Here is a 15,976-nt window from a genome sequence, read left to right on the forward strand (position 1 = left end):
GTATATGTGTGTATTTATGTATGTATATATTCATCCACCAAACAGTTTTCAAGATTGGTTGGTACCCATTCATATTCTTATTAGAACTCTTTGCGAGTTCACATTATTCTATACTCCTACCCGTATTTGGTGCCATTAGTCTCATGCTGTAATGTGATAGCTCAATTTCTTATGATCTTTCTTGTCATGTTCTTTTAACTTTGACTAAACAATGAGTGAGACAGTGCAAATAAAATGCTTATAACCCAACCAGGGAATTGGATTACTTGCTAATAAGGCAGATAGAATGTTTGGCACTCTTGTTGGGATAGGACTATGTAAATAAGATGTATGGCACCCTAAGGAGATTGGTCGGTTTTGTTAACCTGCTAGACTTAATATTAGCCATCCCACAGTTAGCCATCCCACAATGGAAAGAAGGTACCTCGTGACCACCAAGAAACAAGATCCTGGACTGGTGGGTGTCCTTTGCACTCAAGTTCCTCTACTGAGAATCTCCTAGACCCAGGTGACAGCGGTAATACTGGGGATGGCATGACACAGCAAGAAGTGGCAGCAAAGAAACAGTGGCAGAAGAATCCGGAAACTGGGCCACGATGGCTTCCCTGCTGAGTTGGTGTACTGATCCATAGAATGAGATCACTAAGCACCTTCAGCTGGAGGCTCCCTGACAGAGTGGAGTGTCTCCAGACACTTGGTGGAACTAGGGTCATGGAACCAGAGAGCAAGAGACAGGTGAGCACTTTAGGACTGAGGCTTGTGGGTAGAGTGCGTCCAGGCACTTTTGGCCAAACTCAAGAGTCTGTAACACTTGCCCGGGCGGAGCAGAGGCTGGGCTAAGAGCTCAAGGGCCAGAGAGGTCTCTTCCTGTGGGCGTGACTAAGAAGTCCTCAGTGAAGAATTATATCCTGAGTTGTTCCTGATGAGGAATTTAGCCCATTACTTCGCTATTAAATCTCATAAGTGTGATTAATTGTGAGTTCTATGTGTCATTGTAACTCAGCAGAGAAAGAAGAGTATTGTGGGAGGGACGGATGGTGTCAAAATTAGTCAAAAGGTTGGAAGGTGGAAGTATGTTTTACCACCTTAGAGTCAAGGTGGCTTTGGAATCATCTTGGGCTGATGATGCATGATCTTGATTATCTTTTTGCCCCTTGTGAAGTTTGAGAAAGTCTGATGGTGCAATGCCATTTTTGAACAGGTGCAATAATTTTAGGATTCTGGCTATGTTTTGCTTTCACTGTGACTAATCTGCATTTTTCTGATTACAAAAAATAGCACTCTTCCATATTAGTCAGTTGGATATATTCTTTTGTGAAATATCTTTCCAGGTCTTTTATTCCAGTTATTTATATTGGGTTTTAGTCTTGTTGTTTCAGTTGTTTTATGGGAGTTATCTGTGTTCTCAGGGTGTTAGAGCACATTGCCAGCTATATTTTGTTTCAAATATTTTCTTCCATATGCCTGTGTTATTTCTTGATACTGTCTTTTAATGTTGTGAAGTTTTTAATTTAAAAATATTTCTCAATTATGATCTTTATGATTAGACATGTATCTCTTGTTTAAGAAATCTTTGCTCATCCTGACCTTGTGAGACACATTTCTGAGTTTGTGTCTCAAAGTTTTATTCACAGTTATATCTAGAGTCCATCCGGCATTGATTTTGTAAATAGTGTGAGGTAGGGATTTAGATACATTTTCCCCCATAAGAGTATCCGTTCACTTGTTGTTGTTAGGTGCCATCAAGTCAGCTCTGACCCATAATGACCCTGTGCACAGCAGAACAGAGCAGTGAACGGTCCTGTGCCTTCCTCACAGTTGTTCCTATGTCTTAGCCCATTGATGCTGCCACTGGGTTAGTCCATCTCCTCGAGGGCCTTCCTCTTTTTCACTGCCCTTCCACTTTACCAAACATGATGTCCTTCTCCAGGGACTGAGCTCTCTTGACAGCATGTCCAAAGTATGTAAGATGAAGTCTTGCCATCCTTGCCTCTAAGGAGCACTCTGGCCTATTTCTTCCAAGACCGATCAGTTTGTCTTTTTAGCGGTCCATTCAATATTATTCTCTAGCATCACAATTCAAATGTATCACTTTTTCTACTACGATCTCTCATATTCAGTATTCAACTTGCACACGCATAGGATGCAATGGCGAATAAATACCATGGCTTGGGTCAGGCGCACCTTAGTTCTCAAAGTAATATCCTTGCTTTTCAACACTCTAAAGAGGTCTTGTGCAGCAGATTTACCCAATGCAACACATCTTTTGATATCTTGACTGCTGCTTCCATAAGCATTTTGCTTGTGGATCCAAGCAAGACAAGATTCATGCTAACTTCACCCTTTCTCTTGGTGTTACTATTGATCCAGTTGTGTGGATTGTGGTCTTTCTTACCTTAATTTGTAATCCATACTGAAGGCTACCATCCTTGATTTTCATCAGCAGGTGCTTCAAAGCGCTGAAAGTGAGGAAGAAATGAAGCACTTGCTGGTGATCTGTTCACTTCGTTCCACTTAATTGAAAGATCATCCTTTAGCGCTCCCCTGTTAGGTTTTTTTTTTTGCCTCTATGCTCAAAGTGAGATTGGCCTATAATTCTTGACATCTTAATTTATATTTGTAATTTTTGTTACTAGAGAGAACTCATTTGATTTTTTACTCCCATCAGAGTCAAGCTATTATGGATTTTATCGTATACAGGCAGTTTACTAATATTTTCATATTCTTACCAAAATAAGTCAGCTATTTACTAACCGTAGCCAAATGTACATACTTATATGGGCTCAAATATCCATATGCTATATAAGATGGATTAGCCTTGAAAACATATGGTAACAAAAGAAGGCCGTCACAAAAGGCTATATAACCATGATTCTATTTGTAGGTAGTGGCTAGAGGAGGTGAGTCTGTAGACAGGGAGTAGATTAGTGGTTACCTAAGACTGGAAGAGTTGTGGGAAATAAAGAAGGACTGCTAATGGGCATACTATTGCTTTTATGTTGATAAAAATGTTCTAAAATTGATCATGGCGATAGCTACATAGGTCTCTGAACATCCTAAAGTCACTGAATTGTACACTTTAAAGGGGATTAGTTGTATGATACTTGACTTCTATTTCAATTGAAAAACACCTCATGTGCCTCAATTTAGTTCTGACTCATGGCAACCCAATAGGACAGAGTAGAACTGTCCTCTGGGTTTCCAAGACTGTAAATATTTACGGGAGTAGAAATCCTCATCTTCCTCTCGCAGAACAGCTTGTGATTTTGAACTGCTGACTTTGTGGTTAGCAGCCCAGTGCATAACCCACTGTGCCACCAGGACTCCTTATAGTTCCTGATAAATTATTAAATTTTGTAAAAGATGAGTTCTGAGATTCTAATCGTCTCTCTCCTACTGCACTTGTGGTTGATTATTCTTCCCTAAACTTATCTGTGAACTTCGGTTAGAGTTGCTTTTCTAATTAAATCCTCTGGAGTAAATAAATCCCAAACAAAAGTCCGGTTTATGCAAGTTAGCAAAGCAAGAACCACCTGGAGGAGGGGCAGTGCGTGGCGAGGAGGACAGCCGGGCAAGAAAGAGGACAGAGTGCATACTGAAGGCTGGCAGCACGGTGAGAAGTGTGAAATCAAAAGCATTTTTGGCCTTCTCAGCCCAGAGACCTTCTTTGATGGTATCTTCCTACCTTAAAATTAACTGCACAGCAGTGAATGATTCTTTTTTTTTTTTTTTTTTTTTTTTTTGTTTTTTTTTTTTTTTTTTTTTATCGTTTTATTAGGGCCTCATACAACTCTCATCACAATCCATACATACATCACTTGTGTAAAGCGCATTTGAACATGCATGATTCTTATTATAAGGAGCCTGGTTGTGTATGGTTACACATTGGGCAGCGATCTACATGCTCAGCAATTCAGAGCCGCCAGCAGTCCCTTGGAAAAGAGACAGGGCTTGCTCCTCCTGTCAACAGTTACAATCTCCGAAATCAACACAGGGTCCCTATGAGTTGCCTTTGACTCAATGGCAGTGAGGTTGTTTTGTTTTTTCCAGTTTAGTGTTTCAATTGAGCCCTATTCTTATTAAAACTGCCCACGACTCCATTCCTTGCCTGCATTTTTTATCTCCCCCACATCAGTTCCTTGCCAGCTTTTTCTGTCTGAGCATTCTGTCGTACATTTCCAACTTCCATTTTCATAATCTAGCTGAGTGTTAAGCTCTTGTTCATTAATGTTTATTCTGCTGTGTCCCCATGCAGCTCAACGTTAACTTCCCGTGCCTCCTTCCCCATCTCCTGTCCACATCTGTCTCTGAGAAACCTGCCTGGTGTCTGCTTAACTGCTGATGTTGCTCTCGAGAGTCAATGTGACTGTGTCTTCCAACTGACATGGCTGCAGCTGTGGGAAGAGCTTTTCTGTTGATATCAGTGGGGCAGGGAGTGAACGAAATATTTAGAAATTCTACTAATGATTTCTAGGGGTTTCCTAGTGGAAAAAAAATTTAAGCCACAAAATACCTGCCTCCTCAATTTATACACAGAAATAACCAATGTTTAACTAAGGTTTTAAGAAGTGAAGTTTTGATGGAAACATTGGCAAAGTTGGAGTAAACCATATGACATTTTAAGACAACATGGCGACCACCTTCTCTCCCTCAAATGAAGAAATGCCAAGATGATGTATAGTGGAAAGTAAAAGAAAGGCAAATTAAAAATTAGTATTGTCAACGTGCTCCCACTTTGGTTGAAAGAAAATCTACATGTGAATTTAAAAGAAAGGACACAGTTAAATTCTTTAGATGGTAGAATTGTGGTTTTTCTACTTTGTTCTTATTTATATGTTCTTTTATAATGAGTGCTTTGATTTTGTAATAAGAAATACGTTTTTAACTTTCAAAAATGTGATAGATGAAGTGCAGAAAGGGTAATTATCCTGCATATAAAATTAGAAGTGCTAATAGAGTTGGTGTTGTATGAAAGTAGTCAGGCTTATAGGGATAGCATCAGACTATCAATTGGGTCAGCATTGCTTAGTTTCTGCTATTTAATGTGTTGGTGTGTTAAGCTTCCTTAGTATGATTTTTCTACGCTTTGGTGACTGAGTAGATTTATTATAAATTGTAACTAGACTATTTCTGATGGAATTGGAGGAATGATTTCCTGAGGAAGCTTTGCAATAGAGTTTCATGAGTATGACTGTGGGCGGATAGAGGGCTGCCCGAACTTGCACTGAGCTTCTTTCATCTGAAGAAAGATGGTGTTTTGCCTCCTTTCAGTCAGTGAATTAACCTCAAAATTGTTGTGTAGACAAGTCAGGTGAAGGTCCTAGAATTGTTTCTAAGGAAGATGGTGAAGAAATTGTGTTTATTTAATTTGTCTGTAAAAGCAAACAAACAAACAAAGTTTATTCTTTATTCCCAGATTAGAAATGATATTTGCCAAATTTGATGAAGTACAAAATTCAGATGGTATGATTTTGAGTGTCTGCAAAGGTAAGAATAATTAAGTTATTCCAGTTCTCAAAAATTTCTAAGCTTATTTGGCAAAGTTTTAGGTCCAGAAATGTCTTCAAGTCAACTGTTGTATCCCTGATTTAACAGAATTGATTGCATAACTGAAAATTTTAGTTGGGCTGCAGTAGTCTTTCCACCCTGTTAATCATTGCCTATCACCTGACTCTTTGGGAGTAAGTGAAAATTTCATTTTGGCTCACTTGTGTAAAATGACTAGGGAGGAAGATGAGGTTCCTGCTCCTGTAGAGAATCAGTCTCAGAAACGCAAGGGGCAGTCTACCTTGCACTTTGGGGTCGCCGTGCCGTGGAATCAACTCACGGCCGTGAGTTGAGTCGTGTAAAATGATACTGTGTTTTTACACTTTGGTGTCTGTTTGTTTGCCTGGTTGAAGGTTTGATGGCTTCTTGCCCTCCACATTCCATGCATGAGTTGTGTCTATTTTATTCCCACAGTAATTGTTTCACTTAGGTCTTTGCAGTAGAAATTATGGAATTGGCAAACTGTGGTGCTGTCAGCTACATGTGGCGGTCAGCAGTCCAAACCCACCACTTGTTCCAGGGAAGGAAGATGACGTATCTGTTCCATAAAGATTTAAGCCTCAGAACCCCTGCTTAGGGTTGCTATGAATTGGAGTCTACTCTTTGGCAGTGGGCTGTTACACAGAGTGGGCTATTATACATAGCGCAGGTACTTGTGAGGAGACACATGCATAAGAACTTCACCAGCATGATCGTCTTTGACTTCTTAATGCAAATGAGACCAAATTGGAATGTAGGGGGCGTGAGGTTCATACCTGGCATTTATTTTACTTTGCAGTTGCTCTCCCTTTTGTAAGCTTACTAAATTGTGTTTAGTTTTTTGGGAACTGTTACCTAGATTAAATATTAATTGACACTATGTGGTATTTCCAAAGGTAGTATAGGTGGTTTTTCCAGCTGGCAAAGTGACTTCATATCAAAGAAAGTGATTAGGTTGGAAATATAAGTGATGTAGGAGAATAAATTTGATGCATGGCCTATGTAGTCAAATCCTGGACAACTGTTTACTAATGTGATGTAGTTATTTTTCTCTGGGTTAAAACAAGGTTAAATGTAGTTGTGTTGCATGAAGGCAGATGGAGTGAGAATTTATTAGTGTTACAGAGAATGTGTCTAAAGTCTAATCTAAACTTGGTTCCAAAAGCATAAATTGACTTCAGTGCTACCAGTTATTCACCCTGACTGCCAGCTGTTTCTCACTTTTCTTCTTTGAATAGAGGTGTTTTAAGTACCTCATCCTGTTTTTTTAAGCAGCTACCTCTGTCCATTTCCATAGAAACCAGAAACAGCAGGAAGATAGAGTTGTTAAAATTCCTTGAACTGAGATTTGTGTGTTTTTGTAACATTTACAATATAGTCATTTGCGTATTCCAGAATATGTCATTAAAACGCTAGAGACAAAAGGGTAAACTATAGTATAAATTTTAGGATATTGTTTGGATGCAGTTTATTTTGCAAGCATTATTATTCTTATGTTTTGTGAGGTTATTTCTCTTACTTTTAAAATAGAATCTTTCGTTTTCTGTTAGTTACCCTTGTTACTTCAGTCTCTTCATCTCTCTCTATAATATATGTGTATCTGCCCTTGTTACTTTCTCTCTTCATGTCTACTTATACAATATGTATATTTACATGTGTATATATTTCTAGATCTATACTTATGTATATTCTCTGCTTATATAGAGCTACATATATACATTGAGTGTGAAAATAAAAGTTTATAGTATGAGCATTGAAATACAGAAACTGGTTGTGATATTTTTGTTGCTGTCATTGAAAATTACTCTAATAGATAAGTTAACAAAGGGAATGTGTTAGGCAGGGTTCTCTAGAGAAGCAAAATCAAGACAATTATGATGATAAATTATATAAGTAAATAAATAGATGTTTATATAATGAAAAGGACTAAAACCGCAAATTAGTCCACGCAGCAGTACAGAAAGAGAGCTCAGTCCAACTCTCTTTCATGGGACAGTTAATATACCGAAGGTCCTTCCAACTCACAGCCAAGGCAGCAGACAGTAGGAAGATGAAGGGAATGAGGTGTAGCAGAGGCCAGTAGTGCAGTCTAGAGAAGCAGGTCGCAGTGGAGCCTTACAGTGCAGTGATGCAAAGTGGCTGGTGAGAGGTGTGGCATCTGGAGTGGTGACAAGATAGGTGGAGTCAGCCTGCAGGCAGCAAACACAGCAAGGTGAAGTGGTGCTGTGCCGTGGAACAGCACAGAATATCAATGCAGTCCACGTGGTCCACCGGTTGGCTTGCCCCACAGATAGCACAGCGCACATGGAGAGGCAAGGTAGGTAGATCAAGCAGCCTGCTGGTCTGGTCACCAGGGAGGAAAAGAGGGGTCAGCCCCCAGTGAGCCATTTATCTAGGTCACACGGTCCAGAGGTCATCAAGTTGCAACCTGATTGACAGGCTAAACTCCAATTCATATCTTCTTACCAGTGCCATGTTCGCACAAAACACCTATCACAGGGAGATTATATAGAAGAGGAAAAATCATCAATCATGTTGGCAGGCTTTAGGGTTCAGACTTTTGACCTCCCTTCTTCCCTGTCTTCAATCATGTTTTTTGTTTCTCTTTTCTCAATTTATCTCCATCAGTGATCTAATCCAGCTTTTTTTTTAATTTGTTGATGACTCACAATGTGTAGTTCTAGGTCTGACTCATCTTTCCCCAATACTCTAGACTTGGTAGCTTGTGGCCTTGGTGACATTTCCACTTGGATAAAATAGGTGAGTATAGTTGGTAATGGAGGAAATAGATCTATTCTGTTTAAAGACCTTACCCTTACGTTATTTCTAAGAACCCCGATTCTAAGTAAAAAAAAAAAATTATATTGGGAGAAAAAAATCTTAATAATATTAGAAAAATTCTAATGATGTATTTTATCCCAACCCAACATACTCATTCAATCTTCACAAGCAGCAGAAGATACCAAATTGAACATTAAAACAAAATTCTCATGAATAAATTTAAATGCAAGTAAATTTACACATAAAATGTGACATAATGAATTTTATTGTGTTCCTTTAAAAAAAATTTCTGCACAGTCCCCCCCATAACACACACACACACACACACACACACACAGATACTTTTCAGCTAGCTCTTTGTTATGTTGCACTCAAGATAAAACTTTAAGATAAAACTGGAACTGAAAAATGTGTTAGGGAAGATTAAAGACTAGCCACGAAAGCATGGAAACGGTTCATGTATACTATATATTGAAGATATATTGTAGTGGGACAAGCCTCTGAGAGGGGTCTGACATGTTTGCATTGAGATGTAATAATTGGCAATGAGCAACAGAAAAAAAAAATGCTCTAGCTGAGGAAAAAAAAGAGTAGCCATAAGCCCCCAAAATGGAAAAGGGCATGCATGGTGCCTTTGCAGAACAAAGGGGGCCAAGATTGGCGAGAGTCTTGTGACGACGGGGGTGTGGGGGGGTGGGGGACGGGACAGGTGCCCATGAGAGCTGTACTTGGAGAATAGGTCAAGAGCACGTGGCAGAGTTGAGACGGCCTTTTAGGGAAGGAGATCTGTGTCGGTTTTGAGCCAGGAGAGGGATGTGGTGGTGAGTGGGAGTGACATGGTCTTGCTCATCTCACATTGCCAGTTCAGGTGTGGGTGGTGGTGTGTGTTATCTTACCAGTTCTCCATATATACATGCTCCGAAGTATCTCCTACATATCCTGCTTTTGTCTATGTGCCTTCTTTCATAATTGCATATTTATACACTTCTAATGAAAGTTTTGATTGAATTCCTTAATTTGAGTTTCTTGAGCACTAATTCAGCCTACTCAGAACACCAAGTAAGCTACATCATCAGAAATTTGAACACCATTTAGTTTGGAATAGTAAGAAGAGCAAAACATTTTTCTGTCTTTAGGGTTGTTTAAGCTTGGTGTTTTAATTCTCATTACAAAGGCAGTTCTGGAGAATCCCTAAGAGCAATGGAATTAGCTCTACTATTAGAAGGAAGCTGGATTTAAATTTAATTGGATAGTGGCTGGAAGGCATAAGCACTAGCCCGATAGGATGGAAAAGACTGGAAGTTGCAGTCCCTCTGTGATCACCACAGGGTCTGTGTCATCATGGTCTCTTCTAGACAGTCTCCTAAGATAGCCAAGATGTATACACCAGCACTGCCTGTGGCACTGACTGCGAGCCTTCCCCGCCCCTCCCCCCTTGAAAAACTAGGCATGATGCTGTTTTGTGAGGGTGCAGGTGTGTAGGACCAAGCCCTAGTGCCACCATTGTAAAAAATGATTATTTTACAATAATCTTTGTAAATATTTTCCAGTTTTCCCCTTTGAAACAGTTGCTAGGAAAAGAATTGTTCTTGCAGGTTGACAATAACAGAAAACATGAAATTTGGGCTTTGAAATTACCTTGTTATTTGACTTAACAGAGGCAACAAGGCAATGGATGCAGCCTAGTTTAATATGATGCCTGTAACATACCCCTTTGTGCAAAGCAAAGGGGCTTTGTTTTCCAGGATGATTTGAAAATGGATTTGTTTGTGACCCCAGGGTCTTCTCAGAGCTCGACAATGTTCTGATGGTTGTGCAGCCTGGATGGAGGGTGCTCTGCACCCCTGCAGCTGCGCACTGGCGAGGTTCTGCCTCCCCCAGAAGCAAGCTTTGTTCCGTGTGGCCCTGCTGTCCACACAGAACAGCCTTTGATGGGCTGCCTTTGACGTGATTTGTTTACGGCAGCCAGAAATGCTTCCTGCATAATGAGAGCAGTAAATCATGGAAACGGGGCTATTCCTGTTTGCGCACTTCTAGCAGTTTTCTGTTGTAAATATTACAAGGTAAAGACAAAGAGATGAAAACCTTTTTTAAAAAGCGCAAATCAGTTAATCCATCAGATCATGTGATTGCTACTGATTACATGGATATCTTTAGGGAAGCAGAGAATGATTGCTGAACACATGCCTTGTGTTTTGATGATTGCATTAAAAGTCCCTCAGCGGGATAGCATTTATTGGCTCCTTGAGCTTTTCCTACATTAAATTTCAGGCAGCTAGTACAAGGGGAGATTTCATAAGTCCTATCTAACAGCATGTGTGCAGTTAAAGAATAATCTTGATCAAGCCCGGCTAGGCTCCGCTGAATAAAGGAGGGTTTTCAGCAAGACCCCAGACTTTTATTTTGAAGTGGAGTAGCAGCTGTTGGCTATTGCGGTGCAGAGCTGCAGCGCGGCCTGGGTCACACAGTGCTCCCGGTGTCTGCAGGCTGCAGGCCGAGCCCAGTGGCGCAGGCACCGAGCTGCACTTATTTGCAGTGCTGTTTGACCTCTTGGTTTGCGAGAGCTCCCTGGACCATCTGAATGGCTATGGGAGATGGTGAGTAGGATTCCTTTTCCATTTATTGCTGGTGTAATTCACTCCCTTTTAAGATGACGATCCTTTGCTACATAAGAAGCATATTTCTCCCTGAAGAATGAAGGACACTTGTGTATGTGCGTGGGTGGACACTCGTGTGTGCATGCATACACGTGTGTGCTTGCTTGTCATTTGGTATCGCTTCCACATGGTATGTCTGAATCTGGCAGTTCTAAGATGACAATTTACCTTGTAACCCAATAAAGCCCTCAGTCTTTAGTGGGGGAGAAGGAGGGATATTTGGAGAAATGTATAATATATGCAAAAGCTTTGAAGTGGGAACATGGCCTTCAGAGGGATGATAACAAGATTTGGGTAGCTAGCTTGACATTTTTCCTGTGTATTTGATACCAGGTAGAATTCTGTGGTGATAAAATATTTAAAGAAGCCAAATGGTGTGACGTGAGCACTATTTCAATTAATATGTTTGTGATTTGTCAATGTTTATAGTAAACAGTTCTCTAGAAAACATTTAGCCTATTAAGAATTCTATAGAAATTTTAAATCTGATTAAAATTTTATTTTACCAGTGTTTTATTGTGATAAAGATACTTTCAAAACACATACATTTCATAGTGTCTTATTACAGGTTTCCAAAGCACTTTTGTATATATTGAGTAGACATTAACTCCTCGGGTACAAATAACTGTGAAGTGTACAGAGAGTATTTTAGTATTTCCATTACACAGATTGGGAAACTGAAGCTGGCGGTGCTTTGATGACCTGATCCAGACCCAGAGAGCAAACCAGAACCTACATATAGATCCCTAAGTGTTTGCTTGGTTTTGTCCTTCATGACATTTGGTACTTGAGTTTGGTACTTGAGTTTTTGTTTTCATCATTGAACCTTCTGTTACATCCTAGGAGGTATATACTTCTTAATTGCATCAACATCAGAGATATGTATAAACGGAAATTTGAGGTTTCTCCCAGATGTTTTGTGTGGTTTTTCACTAGGTTTTTAAGAAAGACTGGTCTATATTTTGGATTTTAACTCTCTTTCAGCCTTTCTTATCACTCTATAATGGCCTCTTCTCCCAAAGGAGTTTGCTGTCTTGGGGTTATGCAAGCTCACCAAAATAATGATATTGATAAACAGTCATTCAAACTGTTAGGTACGAATTGAATTGAAATGTGACAGTAAATTTATGTTTGCGTATTGTTATGGTTTATGTAATTGTCTTCTATGACCTTATAGTAACGAGCAAGAATATAATTTTAACATATAGTTTAAGTCAAAAGTGATAAAAATTGACAAATTAGGTTCTTGTGTACTTAAGGGAAGGGTCTCTTTTTGTTAAAAACAAAACTTAATTTGCAGACAGCTTTAAATTTTACATCTGGTTTGAGCCATATCTAGCTTTTATTTTCTTTCTTAAATATTATAGGTTTAGTATGCATACTTAGTTTTTTCCAAGTAATATACAAATACATTCAAATGTTTAGAAGTGTGTAGATTAAACAATAGCTCACTTTTGTAAGTCTTAGAGTTTTAACTTTTTATCTGTTCTCTTTAAATTTTTTTGTTGAATTATACTGATAATGAAAGTAAAATACTTTTACAAAAAACAAACAACCCCAAATAAAAGATGTATGCAGTAAATTTACCTCAATATTTATAGTCCCTAACAGCTTAGAATATACTTCTCTCTATATTTATAACTTTTATCTACATACAGTACACTAGATCATATGGGCATATAACATAAGTAGATTATAGTGTTCTAAGCCTGTGTTTTTTCCTCTTCTTTTCAAAACTCAAACAGTAAAGATAAGTAAAAATTCTTCCAAAATCACTGCTAACACCCAAACCCAGATGTAAGAAATGAATACTTTTATTAGTGCAGAATATCTTATTATACCTTCTATTGTACTGTTGCAAATAAAGTACCTAAATAACTGATTTTGTTTTTACTGTGTTTACATGCTTGTTATTGCACCACAGGTATTTTTGTCGCTTATTGTATCTACTTAAACATGGAGGGTTTTTTTAAGGCCATCATGTGTAGTTCTGTCTCATTTGAAACGTACCATAACTATTTTGGTGGGTTTTTAGATTGTTTATTACATTACAATTTTTCAAAATGGTTCTGAAATAAACTAGGTGCATGCATAGCGACAAATAACATGCACAGGTGTATGTATAGTTAAAACAGTCGAGTAGTGGAGTTTCTAGAGCAAAGTTTGCTTTCATTTTAAAATCTGTTGTCGTGGCTCTTGTTGTGTACCGTGGTGCTGATTCCGGCTCCGAGCTGCCCTGGGTGTGTTAGCTATTGCTACGTTGCTCCCTAAGGCTTTTCCGCTTACATTCTCACCAGGAGTGCCTGCTAGACTTCATTTCCTTCCAGTTCTGGTTATTATTATTCTTTTTAATTTGCCTTTCATGTGCATAAAAGAATCACCCTTTTAAAAACATCAATGCTTTTCTTACCCATGGGTTGCATTTTGACATAGTAGCCAATTCTTGGTTGTTTGAGTTCTGTTTGCTTGTTTATATTAACTATTTACATATGGGGTGTGTGTGTGTGTGTGTGTGTGTGTGTGTGTGTGTGTCTGAAAGAGCTCTAGTGGCACTGTGAGATATGCATTGGGCTGTTAACTGCTCACATGGTAGTTCAAACTCACCATCCACTCTTTGGAAGATTGATGCCTCGGTCTAAGCCTTATAAAGATTTACAGTATTTAAAATACTGTCAGGGTCTCTGAGTCAGAGTCGACTTGATGGCAGTGGTGTGCTTTGAGGTGTGTGTACTGTGCATTATATAATATACATTATAGACAATAGGCTTAAAAAGAACGTAAGTCCTGGGCTACAAAAACTATTTCATTAGAAGTGTTATTTCTAAACAAACTTGGATTTATGAAATAATATAGTAGCTATCCATTGAATTTTGAGGAATGACTTGAGGGTATGTTTCTGTTGTGTTGCCTTCATCCATACCAAAGAATATTAAAAATAAGCAGCCAAATGATTGTGTCAGAGCGCTGGGCATTCAGCCCAGCTAGAGTTAAAAAACTGTAGGATTACTATGTGGTGCTGAGTCCTGTAATCTGTCTCAAAAGCGCACAAGAAGAATTTGGCCTTTTGTTGTTGTGCTACCAATTGATGGGGAAATAAATATGATTTTGTAATCTAGAGGCTTTTCAAACTTTGAGCATTTCCATGTAGTGTGCTATCAGTCTTAAAATATGTGTGTATATATAAGTAATCATAAAAACGGTTCTCGAGATCAACCTTCTGGGACCCTTAGGTTTCTCAGCTTATTCTAACACAAATTTAAGTGGAGCTATCAGTTTAGGGGATAGGGAACAATAGTAAGAAGTTAATTCTGAATAAAATTCTCTTTTCTCAGTTTTTCTTTTTAACTGCTTATTGTGAATTGAGTGAAGGTTTATAGAGCAGGTTATCCGTTTCATATTCAACAATTCACACATATTTTGTTTCATTTTATCCATTGCAATCCCTTCGGTGCTCTATCACTTAGCCCACTTCCTCCCTGTTTCTTGTTTCCACGCCTCCTCCCTTTCTTACCCTCTAAACTTTGTCCTTGGGTAAATGCTGTCCTTTCTACCTCAAATGGTTGCATACTGTAACACAGGGTGCATTCCTCTCTAGACCTGAAGAGTGACCCGAGCTCTTGGGGGGCCTTACTCGTCTCTCCCTGACCAGTAAAACTGATCTTTTATTATTTTGCAACTTTTCTCTTTCAATCTTTGAATCGTCTATGGATATTCTATGATGGGGAGGTTTAAATTACTAAAAGAAAACAATCCTTTGACTCACTGGCACATATAAATATCTAAACTTTTCTTGTAAAAGCACCGATTGGAAGAGTCCATGAAGAGAAAAGAGTAAATTACAAGGGACTGAAGATTGGGCATTCAGTAACATAGACAGGAACCAAAATAAAGTAACCCTGTGTTATTGTTGCTGTTACGTGCTGTTGCGTTGGTTCCTGCATCATCATCACATTCCTTGCTGTGTTTGTATTCATCGTTGGAACCACTGTGCCAATCCATTTCACGGAGGGGCTTGTTTTCATTGACCTTCTCCTTTACCTAGATTGCCCTTCTTTAGGAGCTGATCATTCCAGGTAACTCAAAACCCACTGCCATCAAGTTGATTCTGACTCAGAGCAACCCTACAGGATTGAGTAGAGCTGTCCCTTCGGGTTTCTGAGACTGGAGCTCTTTACAGGAGTAGAAGGTTTCATTTTCCCCCCACAGAGCTGTGGGTGGTTTTGAACTGCTGACCTTGAGACTAACAGTCCAATGTGTAAGTCTTGCCATCCACACTTCCAAGGAAAATTCTACCTGTATTTCTTTGTTCTAGTAGTTCCTGGCATATCCAGTGTTCTTCATCAACACTGTAATGCAATTGCATCAATTTTTCTTCAGTCTTCCTTATTCACTGTCTCAACTTTGACATGTATATGAGGTGATTGAAAATACCATGGCATGAGTCAGGTGCACCCTAGTATTCTCAAAGTGAGAACTTTCTTTTTAACATGTTAAGGAGATCTTTTGCAGCAGATTTGCCCAGTATGGTGTGTTGATTTTTTTAATTGATGTTTCCATGCATATTTATTGTGAATCCAAGTAAAATTAAATTCTTGAAAACTTAGTGTTTCTCCATTTATCATGATGTTGCTTGTAATGTTGCAGCGTAATCTGTATTGAGGTTAGAGTCGTCTGTCTTCATCAGTAAGTGTTTAAGTCCTCTGACCTTTTAGCAAACAAGGTTGTGTTATCTGCTTATAGCAGCTTGTTAATGAGACTGCCTACTCTCCTGATGTTGCCTTCATATAGTTCTTCATATAGTTCAGCTTCTTCCATCATATGCTCAACACACAGGTTGCATAAGTATGATGCAAGGATGTAGTCCCGACACACATCTGTTCTTGTTCCATGTTCAAGTTCTGCATGAGCACAATGAAATACTCAGTGTTATCCATGATTTCTTATTATCTACACAGTTGAATACCTTTGCATAGTCATTAAAATCCAGGTAAACTTCTTTCTGATAATGTCAG

General features: G+C 38.9%; 1 protein-coding gene across 28 annotated transcripts in view; it reads left to right on the plus strand.

Moving 5' to 3' along the window:
• The window catches only part of CLASP2 (cytoplasmic linker associated protein 2), a 177,671-nt gene that overhangs the window by 19,910 nt on the left and 141,785 nt on the right, over positions 1-15,976 (plus strand). For 27 of the 28 annotated variants that reach the window (XM_045297466.1, XM_045297471.1, XM_045297467.1 and 24 more), the window contains exon 6: positions 5,417-5,487. In XM_045297466.1, coding sequence (XP_045153401.1) covers positions 5,417-5,487 — 71 coding nt within the window. Of the gene's footprint in view, positions 1-5,416; positions 5,488-10,794; positions 10,905-15,976 lie in introns of those variants that run through there. The other variant, XM_045297490.1, reaches the window with a different exon arrangement.

This window comes from Echinops telfairi, unplaced genomic scaffold (genome assembly GCF_000313985.2).
Source record: "Echinops telfairi isolate 266 unplaced genomic scaffold, ASM31398v2 ScPeMD7_7420;HRSCAF=8458, whole genome shotgun sequence".
Classification (NCBI taxonomy): domain Eukaryota; kingdom Metazoa; phylum Chordata; class Mammalia; order Afrosoricida; family Tenrecidae; genus Echinops; species Echinops telfairi.